This window comes from Lingula anatina, chromosome 1, assembly GCF_051362555.1.
Source record: "Lingula anatina isolate TDL-2025a chromosome 1, LinAna3.0, whole genome shotgun sequence".
Lineage (NCBI taxonomy): Eukaryota > Metazoa > Brachiopoda > Lingulata > Lingulida > Lingulidae > Lingula > Lingula anatina.
The window spans coordinates 67290180-67308799 of NC_141767.1; the positions used below are offsets into that span (position 1 = coordinate 67290180).

Genomic DNA, 18620 nt, shown 5'->3' on the forward strand with positions numbered 1-18620 from the left:
TCCTTATTATGATTAGCAGATATCTCCCCACACTTGCCATTAAGACCTTACTATCAGCACAATTTTTTAATTGGGTCCACCGAGAGATTTTTCACTTTCTAACCACTTATAATTCAACAAGTTGTATTGATCTGTTTCTAGAAAACAATTCAGAATTTGGTCTGGCTCAAGTGCTTTTTTTCTTATGATCAACATCCTATAAAATTCAATGATTTATATTCTATAACCCTCTAAATTGGAGTTTTCATTTGTTTTTATGACAAGTTCACAGGCATATCCCATGATGTACATACAGGCACGCACACAAAATATCATATTGTATGCTTAGTCACCATGGTTTCCTTCAAACAGTTAGGGGCAACAGTTCTTTAGGTGAACAATATACAGTTTTTACTTTGGATGGCTAAAAACAGTCACAAATGTCTAAAGAATGCAAATTGGCTCAATGACATGATAAGTTTACAGAATATAATGAAAAAACTAAGAGCTTAAAACTGTTGAAATATCCTGATCTGCAATAGTATACTTACTTGTAACAATATCAGGTACGCCCTTAAATCATCTTTAGAATGAGGTCTAAAAAAATATTTAAAGATATAATATATAATAATAATAATTTATTGAATTGGTCCTATTAAGTATTATAATGAACCATTACATGCAAGTGAGACCTGCATCTATGATAAAATAAAACAGTGATTCATTTTCAAAGAAATTCATGGACAAAACATAAGGTGCTATTAGAAAAATAAGATGCTTATATTAAGCTGGTTATATACATGTAGATACTTTAAAAAATAAAAATCGGAACAACAGACAAATGCAAAATTTAACTCAGATCACAATGCCTTGGACATCTAGGGTTGAATAATTGGTGAGATGTGATAGTTGTATACTTCTCTCAGACTGATCAAAATACAATAGTAAAGGGGATAGAATTGAACACCAGAACATGTTAGCTAGTATAAGTATTCAGCACAATTATCAAGCATTCATCAATGTATTTAAATAAAAAATATGATTCCTTACATATTTCTAGAGCAATGACTTACAAGAGACATAAAATTAAAATACAGGATTGGAAATTACAACAATTATCATATTAACAGAGCAAAAAACACTTTGAAACAACCAATAATCCATATCAAATTAATATAAAATCACAGCCTTTCTGTAGGATTTGCAATAGAGTTGTCTACAGTGGAGAGAACAGGTCGGCCTCCTGTGTGCATACAACTAATCATCCTTTCTTTACCATGGCAACAGATGATAGAAATCAACACTTTCTACTTCATTAAGTACAGAGCAAGTCACCATTACTGACAAGATAGTCTTAACAGGTAGCTGCACAGTGATCTGTGTTGGTCATAAATTGGAAGGATGAACAAACTGTCAGACCTTCAAGTTGTCTAGATATAACAAATACATAAAATAAGCGGGCAACAACAGTAAACAGCACAGCATCACAATATCAAACCATTTGTCACATGCAGAGACTTACTGCTTTGCTGCTCCATCATGGTGAGGTCTGGTAAAATAGGAACTTTATATCTAGACTTTGTTATAACAACCTCACATCCTGTTTTTAAATCTTTCATTTAATATACCTACTGTTTACCACAAAAATAGACTACAGCTACATATTTTAAATAAATGAAAACAAATGACATTTCATTTTGGGGCTATACAATTATCCAAATGGAATGATGAAGCATATTGCAATGTCACCCTGAAACCTACCTTTTATCTTTTAACAGACTGTTAATAATGGCCTTGAGCACAATCTTTTGTATGTCTTGTGGCTGTAAAATAAAGATGTTCACTTAAAATGATTTCAAAATGTAAAATTCTCAATAATATGAATTTTGATTAACAATGTCTTCATTTATCCAGGGAAGGAGTATGATTTTGATTAGATATCAATCTTTATTCAGTTTGTTAATCTATCATTTATCTTAGTTATCTTATTGAATAAAGGTCTTCTACACTACACAATTTATTTATTTCAATTCCTCCTTAAGAGAGAGATTTCATACATTTCCTTCTAAATGCATACATAAATATGGCATGAACTTACCAAATCCAGCAAGAAATCAAAAACAGTATTGACTAACTCTGTTTTTAATCCAGGATCATCTGTAGTCTTATATTCCTTGGATGGCTCTTTCTATCAAAATAATAATAATTATTATAATCTTCATTGGTGCAGACTGTACTTGCAGTGTAGACTATGACCTACCAGGACATACAGGTGACATAAATACAAGTAGTTCAGAGTACCTGTCACAATGAATTTTTTAACTTAAGGTTATTGACAGGGTTTATGATTATCCCAATACCAAAATTAAGGTTTTTCGTGCAGGTTATTATTCAGTAATGCATCTACCATTTTGCTAATTAAACACAATAAAAATCCCCTCAAAAATATAAAATATTCGCGTTTACATTTCTTGTTGCTAAGCATAAAAATTACTACCTTGGAGTGTTAATTGTCTGTTATGTAAACAGCTTTCTATTTTGATGTGACATAGCAATAAGTATGGGGCATAACTTCATCTCTGAACCAGATCTAATCATGAAAATTGGCATAGGTGACACCAAGTGTATGGACTTCAACATTTTGGCTTAAATCTTTTTTTCATGAAGTTTTGAGCTCATAATTACAATGCATCATTGAACAAAGGCATTATTTTGCCTTATAAATGAAAAAATCTGAGCTAAGGCTTCACCCTGTCTGTACCCTTAAAAGTTGTAACAATTTATATTGGAATATAAACAATATCATGGATTACAAACAGATATCATTTTCATTTGAAAACAGATATTCATTTTCACTCATTGTATCATCTTTCTATTAAATGAAAAACAATTGTTTTGTAGTGTTGGCTTTTTATTATCCAGAAAAATCAAAATACAGATTTCAGGTACTGAGTGAGTGAAACATCATCAAATTCACAGCAGTTGGGATAGAATTATCTTTTATAGGCCATATAAATGTAATTTAAAAAAGATATTGATCTAACTTGGGATCATTGATTTTTCTGGTGTGCGCCTTTTATATAAGATGTACCATGCAATCTTCCAATTTAGCTCTGTTAGCAGCTCATCTCTATCTGTCTTGAATGTGTGAATATCGCTCTGATAATCTCATATATAAATGGATGCCTGAATTGTTCTTTTAATACTATCTAACAACACTTTTGTCAGGTAAAACCAATATGATACAATGTAACTGCTTTCCATAACATCACGGCACAATCATGAACTTGTTACTTCTGTATGCTACACTCACCTTGAATGCAGCATTGAGCTCTAGGAAAGAATCAAAGGTAGTTGCATAGAAATCTTGCACTTCTTTCCAATTTCCAGAAGCATGTGCTGCCTCTACTTCAGACCTGATAAAAGAATGGTTCAGAATGTTTTAATACCTGTCTTTGAAACTTTGTGACCAGGTGGCCTGTAATATTATTATCTGGGCTATGCAATGGAAACGTGTATGGATATGCATGACTGTCTATAAAACAAACACCTCAAATAATTTTATTTGACAAATATATATTCTAAAGTATTATTAACTTTTTCTCATGGAATTATCCTTGTAGAGAGAACCATTACATATTATTTGCATTCAATTATCTTTCTTCAAAATAAAGTCTATATTTTGTAAGCCAAAATGTGACAATCACTTACTTCAACACTTCTGCTGTTTTTGTTCTTACTGGATAGACAACTTTCTGGGGAGAATTTTGATTGCGTTGGCTTGAGCGGCTCTGACACCCACTATCTTCAGATGTTTGTGGAGTCACAGTTAAACGTCCTTTACTATCGTGTGATATTGGTGGGAGAGAAGTACTGGTTGAACTTTGTTCATCAGACAAATCATTGTTTGATTTCTTTTTACTAGATCCCAGATTGTGGAAAAAATTAGCTATTGATTGAAATGCGCCTCCTGACTTTTCTTTTTCTTTTTCCTGAAAAAAATGCAAAATAATAATAATAATAATAATAATAATAATAATAATAATAATAATAATAATAATAATAACTTTCTGTTGGGCATAATATAATAAAATTATACGAATATTAACAAATTCACATATCTCTTACAGTAAATAAAAAAATACCCCCTACCTACTCCTCCTCCCCCCTTTTTTTTCCTGTCACCCTCTTTTTTTTAAGGGCTTTGTCAATTCTGTCTATCTAAACTGCTTTTCAGCCTTAATTTGTATTATATAGATCAGCTAAAAGATCACAATAGTGAGGATTAATGTTTAATCCACCTTCCCCATTTCTTCAAACTGACTTCCAATGCCCTCATTTATTTACGCGCCATTGCTGATAAATAATTCACAGTGTCTTTGGTTTGCAACCACAGGCGATGTTTAATAATGTTACTTCAAATACGAGGTCAATCAATATCGTCATGCAGAAAGAACAACGTAAGAAAACTATGAATGCAATTTTGGATCAATAATGTTATGGATTTATTTTTACATCAGATACACCACACACATCATATCACTTATGTGTTCAATAGTAAACAAACACTTAAAAACAGTCCTATTGTGTACAATTGTTTTGGTCCATAGTTATAGTCCTCCTTGGGAACAATCAATACTGTAAATGGACTGATTTGAAATCCAACAGACATATATCAGCTATATTTCTTATATTTGCAACTGTATTTTTTAAGTGATAATTTCTAAAAATTAGAACATTCCTATTGAACAGTATCAACAAAATTAAAAAGCAAGCTTCTCTATAGAAAAAGAAGCACATCTTGTAACATATGCTTAAATAATCTCCAGATCATGTCTCAGTTTAATAATAATAATATTTAATAAATATATATATATATTCAAAGCATCATTAAATAATTTTATGTGGTCCCACATGTGTCTCACACACACACACACACACACACACACACACACACACACACACACACACACACACACACAATGAGTATGTCAATGAAACTTATGAGTTTTAAGTTTAGATATGTCTCAGGCTTATTTATTTTATTTTATTTATTTGTATGTATATAAAAATATATGTTTCTGCACATCCAATGGGTAATAATAATGGGTTATCATTTTTGAAAATCTATCAAAATATTCCTGTGTTGGATTACAATGGGGTGCTTTCATGTGAAAAGGGATGGATTTGTCTTAGTATATCATATAATTTTGTTTCCATATATTGCTGGGTATTTTAAACTCTTATTCTTAGGCAAAAATTACACTCAAACAGTGCTTAAAACTGGGACACAGACATACCAGTCAGCTTTGCAGCTGTACATTATGGAAAGAAAGCTTTCAGAATAGTATTGTTGCATTTTTTGGTCACCTCAGGGATCATTTACACACTAGAGAAATACAAAAAGTGTACTTTGTTGGAAATGTTGATAGGTGTAGAAAACGGGTTATTGTGCATTACCATGGTTTCTGTTTTCAACTTCAGCACAAAGTATGATCTCCCATACACATGAACTATACAAATCATTCAACTATGGGATTTAAATACCTGAAATACACTCTGTTTTTCATAAAATAACAAGGTGTAAAGAAAACCTGTCATCAGAGCATGTAATCAGAGATATTATGACCCAATCCTGTTTCGATTTAAATACATGTTATTAGTCTGTCTTTCATGCATAAGTATACAGTATGTCATTTGGGTGTTTAAAAATACATAATGCATTTATGAACCCTTCAAAATACATACATACAAAATGCTTAAAGATTCATTCCCAATGAAAATATTGGTCTACATAGATTGAGCCAACTAAACTTCGTTTGATGATATCAGTTTAAAAGATTAGCACGCCTCCTCCTGGCATTGAGTATAATACAGAAAAGCTATAGACCTGTTTATCTGTTTAACAATTAGCTAGAGTCGCCGCAGAGATGGTTCTATCTACGTTGGCCGATTGTTTCAATGGGAATAAACCTTAAAATCTGTTCAAATTTACTGGTGCTACCCCGAAAAAAAACCACAGCGTATTATATACCTACATTATCATCTCTAATAAGCTAGATGCTCATTATATCAAATCATTCTGTGGAAAATGCATTTGGAAGCCTTACATTTTTCTGTAATTCCGGTAATTTTTCTTCAGGGGGTTTCCTTCGACTTCGTAGTCGAGCATCAACGGCAGCCCGGGGATCGTAGAAATTCCCACAATTTGGGCAAATTGTCCGCCTTGTCCCGGGTTGCTGAGTTACAGAAGTGTTACAACTTTTGCAAGTTACGACAGTGACAGCCGATGATGCCTGACTGGCCATTTAAATAACTATAGCTATGGTTCCTACATTTTAAATTGAAAAACTACCCGATTATTCCGCCGGACACGGTATTCAGCTGACATTGACAGCCATGATTGTATACAAAAGTAGTCTCACGTGGATCAATTCGAGTTGATTACTCCGCCAACTCGTACGCAAACTCGGGAGCTTATATGCAATGCTAAATTACATTTATTACCATGAAACACCTTAAATTTACAAATTAATATTACATATCTGCATTTTAGTACATTTTTATTGTATGAATAAAAGTGTCTTTTTAAATAAACATGCGTATTTTTTTCTTGCGGATTTAGGTCGCGAGTCAGATGTCAGATACAAAACTTCCGTTTCCAATCGCGCACTTCCTTTTCTATGGTGGCCCCAAAGTCCCGAAATATACAAAGAAAAGTATTCCGAAAAAAAAAAAAACTTTAAAAAAAAAGAGAGAAAGAAAAAAAAGAAAAATCTAGTTTGTAAGAGTAAATTTATTTGATCAACTTTTTAATCGTAACCGTTAGCTATTTAGATCTAGATAAATTTAAATTCAACTTGTTGGCCTTTTGGCTTAAATTTAGGGCCTTCACAAATTCGTTTTAAAATGTAGACACACAAGAAGTGTGGTTTTATACCGATACCGGAGGAGAAAATAGAGGCCCAGCAGGAAAAGCATCTGCGGACCTCTTCAAATAATCCTGATATCAGTCCTTTCCTTCAAACAGCAGCCGTTTCGAGCGAACTAATTAATGCGTCTCATGAAGAAGCCTGGTGGTGAATAACCCCTACAACTGATATGTATAATTTCAACTAACTGATGTGTGCTTAGACTGAATTAAACGCATATTCAATATGTCTGAGTGTTATGTACCTTAACATATACATATGAGATGAATGTCCTAAACTTATATAATTTTGTACGCTTAATTCAAGCGTGGGCTCGAAATAGGACATTACGTTTTAGACTTACTTAGAGCGCATTCTCAACGAATTAAGCCAGGCTTTGCAAAGCCGGTGACCTAAAAATGGCGGACGTACATGAAAGAAAAACCGCCTAATCTTTTAATAGTCTCTCCGCCTCCCCACACGTCGTCCCTGCGGGGTACAGTAATATTAAATCGCGTCTCCGTTCGCCATGCGGAAGCTACCTGAGAAATATTAAGTGCGCATGCTCATCAGTTAAACTCGTGGTGAAGAAAGCATGGCGGCTGAAGGCGATCGAAGGAAAAAAGCTCTTCTGTTCTATTATATTTGAAAACAGAGACGAAAAAGGAATAATTTGGCCCGTAGAGCAGCAATGAATCGACTATCTACGGAGATAATATCACCAGAGATATTCACGGAAATATTAATGTTCGGAGCCGAGATTTAATTACTGTACCCCGCAGGGACGACGTGTGGGGAGGCGTGTGAGAGGTGGAGAGACTATTAAAAGATTAGGCGGTTTTTCTTTCATGTACGTCCGCCATTTTTAGGTCACCGGCTTTGTAAAGCCTGGCTTAATTCGTTGAGAATGCGCTCTTAGTGGATAACGCGATCCAAAGATTCCACGGTTCGTGTCAGATTTACGTGAGGTCGCGCAAAGAAAACCCAAGTCTACATAATGACCAGTTTAATGGTTTATTAGTTGACGCTCCCTAACTACATGTTCTACGTGAAGTCTCCAACTTCCAAGCCGTCTCCCATGGCTCTGTCGAGCGGTCACCTTCGAGTCTTCTTCAGTCTGCCCCCCGATATTAATTCTGAACGTCTTTTATACAATATTTCTTATCAGTGGATTCTGTGCTGCATTATTTGGCGGTACATACTAATTTTAATTATTCAAATTGCACACGTCCACTTAAGTTACATAATTACAGGTAAGGCCATAAAACAAGTCAATTGCACAAGCAAGCTACTCTAATCAAATTAATTAAAACGTCTGGGAATTATATTTGTGAACTCTACAGAGGATACGTCCATATTCAGAGCAAATTCAACACACGCAGGCTCCTTCCCTTCTTAGGCCTATAATTCACTTGATTACATATATAATGTCATTTTTGCATTCATTCTGAAAATCAAAATACAGCCGCATTCATTTATTTTACTCATTTATTCATGATATGTTCTTCCTTTAGTTTATTGAAACAGTCAGGTTATTTCCCCCATAGACATGTTGCTTTAGTTACATGTTGAAAAAAACCTGATAAAATTGTGTCACGATTATCTGTAACAGCTTATGAATAATGCTAGATCTGAAGCGGGAGTGGAAAGTGAGAGCGGGACCCTACTTGTTTTACTGACGATAAATATTTTTTTATCATTGAATGCATCGAGCGCAACTTCAATTCTCAACTACCACAATTTCTGTAATGAGGGCAGTAGATGGGTGCATCTGTAGTGTTTACTTCTGTCTCTAACCGGCTCGTGCTTAATCTGTTCATAGAAGGCCTTTTTTATCTGTTCTTGTCGTCTACTACAAATAGTTTTCAGTGTATCAGCTTCAGTGAATTAACGAAATCAAAACACAGAACAAAAAAAGCAGATGGTTATTCCTCCCACCACATTTCCAGTAATTTTACATGATTTAGGATTTGTATAGGCCCATCACCGGTATTTTGCTTGTAGACTATTGTTATTATTGTTCTCGCTTTTCCGGCAATAAATTCTAAGTGATTGGACAAGCGCCTCTTGTTTCCCAAGCCAAACTGACTTCTATTGCGTGTCTGTATGATACATTTTAGTGAGAATACAATTTTTATGGCGCTAGCTGGGTATTGCTGATTACTGCCGCTGCTCGAAAGTACGTATGAAGGGAGACACCGGTGTGACAGAAATGGTTGTCCTTGAGATGGAAGTCAGGGGTCAAATATGAGTAGTACAGGTTTGGGTTAGTCGGAAAATTGGGGTACCGGTACATGTAAGTATGTATATGGGACGAATGTCACCTGTACAAAGTAATGAAGAACAGACTGCGGTTCCCAGCAGACTACCATTCCTGTAACAACGGCCTCTTTATATGTACAAACACATCGTGTCTACATACATCCATCACCTGCATCTGTCGGCGTCGCCGTGCACTTTTAATCGTAAACAGTGGATTTTAGGAATAAAGTACAGCTTGAGGACGCAAACTGGCCAGATTGGATTCTTTATCTAAAAGTTGTGCCTTTTTTCTTTCTTTTTTTAATTTTTCATTATCATACATGGGCATTTTCAGTTTTTAACTTTGAACTCCCATGATCCTGAAACCCATTTCTGTAGGTCTAATTAAGAACTGGTAGTGATAAATGCTATTTTAAGAAAAAAGTAATAATGCATCAAAATTGACAAAATATATTTTGAAATGCCAACGTTAACACCATGAAAGGATAACCGTGTTACTTTTCATCCTCAAACTCAAATGATTATTAGGACTAAAAAAACAGCTCAAGTTCGAAAATCAGCCGGAAGTTTTCATTTTCCCCACACTGACATATATTTTAAATGTGTCTGCGAACTCCCAAGGCCCTGTACTCCTGTACTAGTAGCTTTTTCTGTGCATAATTAAAATTGTTGGTGAAATATTATGCTGATAAACATTATGTAATATTGCATAAACAGACAAAGACCCTATTTTGTGCACTTTCAACGTTTTTAAATTTTATTTATTTATTTATCATTATTATTATTATTATTTTATTTTTTTTTTTTTTTACATTTTGACAGTTCAGCTGCCTTGTTTTCACTGACCACTACTCCCAATTGTTAGCCAATTTAACAAATTTTATGTATGTTCCATAAGGGTTGTAGGAAGTTGGGTTTTCTACCACTTAAGAGCCATGAGTGCCAACCGGTATATGCTTAATTGACTCTAAGTAAAATTATGTGCTACGTATAAATGCTTGAATTGAGTGGTGAAGAATCTTATAGGTGAATGTAGATATAGAAAACACAATATGCCAAGGATGATATCCAGGCCATACTCAAATACTATCATAATACTACTCAAATTTTAAATAGTTTGCTTTTTATTTATTTATTTATTTATTTATTTATTTATTTATATAGCACATAGTTGACGTAGGCAAAGTGAAATATATCCATATAGTTATGAAGAAAGCTACACAGAAAAAAAACGCAATAACATATCAGTTATACTAATTATATTTGCTTACCATAAGCCTCCCAAAGTATGGAAAAATATAGATCAAAATAAGCCAGTCTGATTACAAAGTATCAGTTATTAAGTATGAATTTTTTATGTAGGAAAAAACAGCAAATGTGTCTGAACTGCCTAAAAGTTAACCGACACTGCATTATATACAAAATGCTACCATAAATGATAAATGGCACTAAACCAACGATGTGTATGACCGTTCCTTTTTAATTGGAAAGTACTTTTACAGGTTTGCACAGAAATGATGTTCGCTAATGAACATGCGTGGAGGCGGAAAAGTCAATCGGTAAGAAAAACTTCATGGATTAACACCGAACGGTTCTCCATTTATCAAATGTTTGCAGCTTTAGAATCTTCCTCAAAAAGAATCGGAAGTGGCATCCGCGAGAGGAGTTTTTATGTACCTGCCATTGATTGCCTACTGCACAATAGTATTTGCAGGGCACGGTGACACGCTCGGAGGTTGGTATTCTAGGAGCGTTTGATCGAAATATCAGGGCTGTTAAACATGTAACTAGGAAATGGACGCACATGGTTGTATCTTAAACATGGATATTAGCAGGCCCGCTGACGCTATATGTTAGTGATGCTATTAGCGCTGAGACATACCGTTGTTCCACCAACAACCTGTGATAAAAATTGGTTATGCCCTCAAGATTTTTGCTGCTACTCCTCGTGAGCATTTGTATTGTGGATTTTTACCATGGTGAGTTAGGAATACATAGTTCAATTATCAAACGCTTGATAAATTTAAGCTATTTTCATAGTAAAACCTTCGTCGATACAAATGAAGGCCTCTGTGCCTTTAACTTACTTACGATCATTTCGTCAAATTCATTGTCTACGTAAATTAGTATATTCAAACGGATACCATGATAGGTTTAATAATTTTTTTTTACAAATATAGCGTATAAAAATATTTTTAAAATATTGCATGGTATGTATGTGCGATATAAATGCTACAAATATATGTTAAACCACATTGTCTTCTTTGGTTGTTTTACAAGATAATCTCTTTGACCATATTCTGATTAATCCAAATTTGGCTGTCAAAGATATTTTTTTAATAATTCTTGATAAAAACATAACAAGGGTTGATGCAAACATGTCACACTAACAGTTTTTTTCCTTTAAATAATTCAATTAATTGGCACATTGTTTTATCACAGGCAGTACGGATAGATTGCTGGCGCACGCAGTCGAGTCGGAGGGCAGCTCCAACCATGGCAGCCAAAGACACAAACGCAGTACTGGTATGTTTATAGTCCCTATCTCTGTTTCTCCGTCGTGATGTACATGTGTAGTTTAAGATGGATATTTGCTCATATTATTCAAGAATATCAGTATGAAAAGAGAATGACTAATAAGTCAGTACGCTTTTTTGGTCCCAAAACCCTACTGTCAGTGAAATTTAGTACATGCGTGTAAGACATGGTATTTTGGGCTATTTGGGAGGGTGGGAAGCTGGTTTCTCAATTTCAGTCTGTACTCTTTTTTACTCTTCTTTGGGTTCAGTGGTCCATATTGAGGTTTCTACACATTTTATTGTTCTGTGCATTTTTCATTAGAAGGTCAGATCTGCAAAGTAATGAAAATGACTGTGCTTTATTTTGACGGTATTGAGCATAAATGAAATCTAGAACTTGTAGAGATTCTGTTTGAAAATAGCAGGGTTCCTTATTCGTCCCCTGGCTCTGACTATGATTTAGGATTGCATCTGTTCACAGGTTGGACAGAGACCTCTGGTAAGAAGCTAGACTCTGATTCTATACTAGAACCAGACAATTCAAACACTGGCCTGAGTGATTGCAAAGCAAAATGCGAGCGGATCACTGAATGCGTAGCTATAAATCATAAGAGTACTGGAGGGAAGTGTGAAGCTTTGAGTGTGCAAACTGGAACTTTCATAACCCCGAGTGGTCAACCCTGGAATTTCTACGCATTTGATCGCTCTGTCCTGCCATCATCGGAAGAGACAACAACAATAACGGAAGAGGCAACAACGACGACGGAAAAGACGACAACAACAACTGAAGAGACAACAACAACGCAAGAAATAACATCAGCGCCATTAGACGATACAACAACAACAACAAAGGAAGAGGCAACAACAACAACAACGCAAGAGTTAACAACAACGTCATTAGAAGAGACAAAAACAACGCAAGAAATAACAACAACGCCATTAGAAGAGACAACAACAACAACAACGGAAGAGACAACAGCAACGCATGAGATAACAACAATCCAAGTAGAAGAGACAACCACAAGGCAAGAGATAACAACAATATCATTAACAACAACAGCAACAACAACTACAGCTACATCGTTTGAAGACACAACTGCAACGCCAAAAGGTAAGTTTTGGTTTGTTTATGGTCTTCAAGGCATGGAGTAGTTCTGAACCAAACTAAGCGGTTTCCAATGCAACCACTGGCGTTTTTAATTTGCTATTCAAAATTTCCAAAACTCACAGAATTAAAGACGGTTCTAAGGAAAAGAAAGCTGGGCTTCCCTTACTGATTTACCCATTGCAAGAACTAGCTACCCAAAATGTAAGTTTTGAAATTTGTTCCTTTCAGTTTGCAGCCAGCCGAAGAAAAAATCATACCTGTATGGCAGACTTTTAAGTGGTTCTTTTCCTGACAGCAAGCATAGCATTGGAATTACAACACACGTCACAAAGCTACAGTGTGCAATATTATGTGCCAGTAGGTTCGACTGTGAAGGTTTTACCTTCCGACCCGAAGGAGGGGCCTGTCTCCTGTTCGGTACCAAGTTAGTAGATATTCCTCCGAGCGATATTGAAAGTGATGGGCAGAGCCAAAATGTGGTATATTTTGAAGAAAAAATGGGGGCTTGCGACTAGAAAAGTAAGAATTTTATGGACATCAAACGTTGTTAATGTTCATTGATTCCATGAAATATCAGTTCAAAGTGTAATGTTCTCAGAGCATTTAGCGCACCTGCAGTGATGTATTAACTGTTCGCTTGGGCAGTTCACGTCCATAATGCCTTGAAATACATGTCCATATGTTATTGTGTTTCTTACTGACTTTTGAAAGACAAAATATCATAGAATGTCAAAAAAAGAGTCGAGTGTTATGAAAATGTTATAAATATCTTTAGAAAAAAATTTCATACCACAATCCTGTGATAGCTTGTTTTGCAATGATACGTATCGCACGAAGAAAACGTCCAGAAATTTAGTCTTTGATAACTTATTATGCGAAACATCACTTTATACTACGACATGATTCTGCTTCAGGGAATAACGGAATAACATTTTTTGATACTAAGGATATTAAGAAAAAATGTATGTGCTGAAGACGCAATATCATGAGGTAGTGTAATGTGAAATTTTGTTGAATTATGGTCTATAATATTTGAGAAACGAGACGTTTCCATTTATCCACCCAATATATGCTGTACGTGTGCGTATCAACTATTTCAAACCGAGCGTGGTATTTGAATTCGATGTAACGATATCTCATTTTGAGACGAACACAAGTCTGTCAACAACATGTAGTATGTTCGATAGCCGCGAAGGCAGTCTGGATACTGTATATTCAGATGAATCTATTGACGAGCACTGAGATCGGTGCCAATTTTGTATTAAACCTTCTTATAAGACATCACTTTTTACTAATAATTCCGTTAAATACACATCACGTAAAACTGTAAAACTGCTGCTACAAAAAAAGGTGTACGGTAAGCGTTTAGGTCTTTTTGATCTTCCAGATCTCGGGCTTGTTTTTACCAAAACCCTTAAATATTTCGACCTAGCTGGAATCAAAAATCCGAAAAGCTATCTTAGCCTTCTGTTTTGTGCATTGGTTTTATTTGGAAATTTTAACCTGATTTTTAGAGTGGATTTCCTGCGATCAAATGACCTCTTTTGTGTGCATAAGACCTATACATATATTGCCATTAGAGCGTGAAAAGTCCACTCTAGGAAATCAGGTTAGAAACAAATTACCAAACTAAACCAATGCACAAAGTATTCAGTATTAATACATTGCCACTTGTGTAGAACCAAATATCACCAACGTGCACCTTCATAAGCTGGGCATCACTGTCGAATCATAAACAGTAATATTTTATCAGACGAAACTGACATATGACATTGGCATAATGTTGACTAGACCCATTTGATACATACCACAGGGCCTATTAGACTTCATATGTCTATACATTTGTTCAGTTTATATTGATATTGGTGATAATGAATTGATATGATTCACGACTGAAAAACTTATATAAAAGCGTGGTATTATGTAACGCCTATGTTTTCTGTGTGCTTTATTAGCTAATTGTACAGGTGTTTTGATATAGATCAATAAAAAATGTAAACTGCTAGAACATCTATGACAGGTATACGTATGATGATAGATGGGTCGGAAGATCCTTTCGTGCGTTATTTTCTGTGTCTCTACCCGGGATGTTTAAGTGGTAAACTGAGGCAGGAATCCAAAGATGGCACGATCCGTTATATTTCGCACTGAGAACTTGATACCTTACACAAAGACAAATGTGCTTTAGTTCATTCTCTCTATTATATGACATTATACAGTTTAACACTCCTATAATCATTTAACAAGTACTTTTAGAAAAGTCTGTATTTGTATTTTGTTGTTTTTCCTCTAGGTCACTGACCATGACACACTTCGAGTTTAACATTATAATCGTGGGAAAGTCCAGTGCTTTCAGCGTGCGATTTTTTGTGACGCAATACGCCTTTCTTACAAATCGACCATTTACACGCCGTACATTTTATATTGATATCTAATATTTACCAGTGTAATTGCCATTTCTGTGCCGCCCAACTTTGTTCCCTTTTTAGTGACTCAACACATAGAGATAATTATCGGTGAAGTAAATTTAATTATGCTTGGGAAGAAATCAATATTTTAATGCAAAGTTGGTGAATGTATTCCAAGACACTGGTTGATCTTTTAATCACGTTCTTGTGTTAAGATTGATTCCATTTTATTTAGGAAGGGTTTCAAACAGCATAACCCACGTTCAAGTTTACCCTAGCGTAAGAAAATCAATTTTTTTCTGAGAGGCATTTATTTTATAAGTTTTAAGAACGTTGCACTGACAGCGCCTACTTACCACAGAATATCAGGACACGTGCTTCATTACTATGCAAGGGATTGCCTGGGAATCTTTATTTGCGCGTATGTTGCCTGGAGTATGCTTTAAGGGTTATGCATTGATAAAGACGGAGACAGGATCAACCACAACCTTTAGCTACTAGACAAATACAGAAATGAAAAAAAAAAATGGTTCTAAATAAGCCAGAATCATAATTTCACATACCATTATTATTAGTAGCAAATGGATAACCTCATTTTGTATTTACTAGGGTGGGAGGGTCGGACAGTACAGGTGAGACCGATCACTGGTTACCCATCCCTTATAAAGGCCGTGTTGTGATATATATATATATATATATATATATATATATATATATATATATATATATATGCAGGGCACAAGCAGATAGGTAGAGCACTTTCTAATTCCCAGTAACTACAATTAATATAACTATTAATCCAGATATAAACGGGCACTATTTGCCTCTAAAACCAGTTGTTGCTTAGTGAAATAACTTCCATGCGTTTTGTTGACACAAATTAAGGAAATGGGAAAAGTGCGAACCAATTTATCATATATTGGATGACACTTTGCGTATCAAATATTCTTTTAATTCCTTTCATAAATTATGACCGAGATCAGCAGATCGAGATCTTGTTTGCAGTTACTCATGACCAGAACAGAGAGGCCATATCTACCTGAAGCAAGCGTACACGTTTGGCAATGTGAGTTTCCCTGTCAGCCGCACCGCGAAACTCGATGGGTGTAAGAATAAGTAACGGCTCCTGTTACCAGTGTTTTGAGCTCTTAACTGCACACATACATTTCTAACTAGTATAGCTTGCTGCAGAAGGAATGAACGTACCAGGACCTCAGGCTATATACCCTTTTGCTCGATTGATTTGTGTTCATTATAAAATATTTTTGACAATGTTGCGATTGACGAATATGTTTTAATTATCCTAGAACCAAAGTCCAAAATTAAACAAACATCTTCTATGATTTTTAGATAATATTAGATATAAACAAGAGGTTGGTACAATTTCCAGCTGCAAAATTGTTACATTCCTAAGAGTTTAGCTATAATTTCAGCTGTAATTTTTTGTTATAAAAGATATCAATTGATGATTTTTGAAGTCATGAACACTTAGCAAAAATAATAATAATAATAATAAAATAAATAAATAAATAAATAAAAATAAAATGATGCATTAAATTTAGCATTTCAGGATAATTTTACAAATTTTTTGAGCTTTTTAAATGAAAAATTAGCCATTATTTTTGAGTGGCCCATATACTGATATGTTTACGATTGCGCTCTCTAGTTAGAACACATCTAACACACTGTTCATCGTATATGCAGGGTTAGAATGTTTAACGACCTCCCGCCGGTTCTTCCAACACCCTCATCATTTAAAGTTTGATTGCACCAGTGAACACGTTGATCCAATGTATGTCCGCTACATCTTGTTCATCAATTTAATGAACATAAGATCCCTTCAAAACGCCGGAGTGTGAATTGCCATCATCAAAGCAATGAAAAATCCTTATTTATACGTCTTATTAATTTTCTAAAAAAATTTCGAAAAATTAGAAATACATTAAGTGTGTGTTATATATAAAGACCCGCACGTCAATGAGTAGATTTGAACTTTCTGGTTAATTTTGCACCACCTTTTTTGGCATTATAAATTGGTCGTCCCAGGATAAGCAGACATACAAAAATTACTCCAGAGACACCTAAAACATGATCCTATGAAATCCAGATAACCGCAAGTGCGAGAGACATTTTTTTCTGATACAAGCGACAAGGTAAATGCTAGTAAGTTATATGTGTCTGCTACTTGTACACTTGACATTTAATATGGAATATTTCAGTTTCAAAGGTATACCTAGGTAAATGCGTCCTTTTTTAAAAAAAATATCGGATGTCATATAAGATATGTGAATGGAGGAGGGTGTAGTCAGGTGTGTCGCTGCCAATTAACTGATTACCATGTCAGTAGCACTGCGGCATTGCGTAATATGCAGTGGTTCTGTTAAAAAAGTATCCATATGCCGGAACTACTGCATTGAAGAATTTGAAATTTTGCATGCAAACGATTGGTAAACAGAGATAAGCAAAATTTTACGACATTGTTTTAATTAAAATCTGTGCCAAAATGGCGCTAAAAATACAAACACTGCCAGACAAATGACTGTGTCACACGGAACGGTCCGCACAGTTTTATAGAGTTATGCCCCGACTGGTGTACCTGCATAGAGGCCAAGCACAATGTATCGAAATCTTTCCACCAGGGTACAGGACTTGGTGTTCTTACGGATATTCTGCTGCAACAGAACAAAGATCACTCATTTCGTTCAGAATGAGGGGCAAATTGTCACTAGTACGCGCTTTTCATGGCCCTTATGGAACACCAAACCGTTCTGACGTATCCGCGGAGGCTGAAAAATCGGAAAGATTATTTTTTGCCCTGTGAAATAGATGCCTTCTTATTATTCATTCACGTATTATGATTATGCTTGTGTGAATGTAAATATTCACTATACTCTGCAAACGGGTTCAATATGATAAGAAAACCCATTATAATCCAATGAAATTCACCCAATTAAATACTTTCATTCATGCGTTTAGTTTGGAATGTATGTTTCATATATATATATATATATATATATATATATATATATATATATATATATATATATCAGCGGTGAAAATGTTAACACTCGCGTCCCTTTTTTCCACATTGGCAATATTGCAAAGCTGGGAAGGAAACACTTGTCTTGAACAGAGTTCAAAGGAAAAGTGTTTCTCGATGCGTTAACAAAGTGTAACCTTCTATCGCACCTAAATTCCTGGAACAGCTGAAGAAAATGAAACCGACAAAGAACAAACTCAGTTAAAATTTTTCTCACACCTTTGAGGCAGTTTTGATTAATTCCTAAAGTTGGCGTAAATTTTCTGTACTCTTTCATCCAACAAAGAAAGCGCTAGTCAGCGTTCGAATAAGGCATCATCATCCACACCTCCCACTGCAGGTACTCATGTTTTAACATACTGCATATTTACTTTTTAAAACGCTTTTTATCCT

At 35.0% G+C, this 18620-nt stretch overlaps 2 protein-coding genes across 3 annotated transcripts in view; one reads left to right on the forward strand and one right to left on the reverse strand.

Annotated features, from left to right (window-relative positions):
• LOC106181883 (putative E3 ubiquitin-protein ligase HECTD2) overlaps positions 1-6401 on the reverse strand; it is a 14753-nt gene extending 8352 nt beyond the window's left edge. The window contains exons 1-7 of one of the 2 annotated variants that reach the window (XM_086997135.1): positions 6090-6401; positions 3691-3971; positions 3293-3395; positions 2078-2167; positions 1741-1802; positions 1502-1528; positions 531-576 (exon numbers count right to left, since the gene is read on the reverse strand). In XM_086997135.1, coding sequence (XP_086853261.1) covers positions 531-576; positions 1502-1528; positions 1741-1802; positions 2078-2167; positions 3293-3395; positions 3691-3971; positions 6090-6287 — 807 coding nt within the window. In that variant the 5' untranslated portion in view covers positions 6288-6401. The remainder of the gene's footprint in view (positions 1-530; positions 577-1501; positions 1529-1740; positions 1803-2077; positions 2168-3292; positions 3396-3690; positions 3972-6089) is intronic. The other variant, XM_086997144.1, reaches the window with a different exon arrangement.
• A 4196-nt stretch (positions 6402-10597) lies between these two features.
• On the forward strand, positions 10598-15693 carry LOC106181886 (uncharacterized). The gene is made up of 4 exons (XM_013566415.3): positions 10598-11131; positions 11595-11678; positions 12153-12782; positions 13008-15693. Exons 1-4 carry the CDS (start codon positions 11071-11073, stop codon positions 13292-13294), a joined length of 1062 nt encoding a protein of 353 aa, XP_013421869.2. The 5' UTR covers positions 10598-11070; the 3' UTR covers positions 13295-15693.
• The last annotated feature ends 2927 nt before the right edge of the window (positions 15694-18620 follow it).

Excerpts from the sequence above, each read along its gene's own strand:
- LOC106181886 (XM_013566415.3), top strand. The coding sequence starts at position 11,071 with ATGCCCTCAAGATTTTTGCTGCTACTCCTCGTGAGCATTTGTATTGTG. Across the intron at positions 11,679-12,152 it reads AAGACACAAACGCAGTACTG|GTTGGACAGAGACCTCTGGT; the intron begins GTATGTTTATAG and ends ATCTGTTCACAG. Across the intron at positions 12,783-13,007 it reads CACAACTGCAACGCCAAAAG|TTTGCAGCCAGCCGAAGAAA; the intron begins GTAAGTTTTGGT and ends TGTTCCTTTCAG.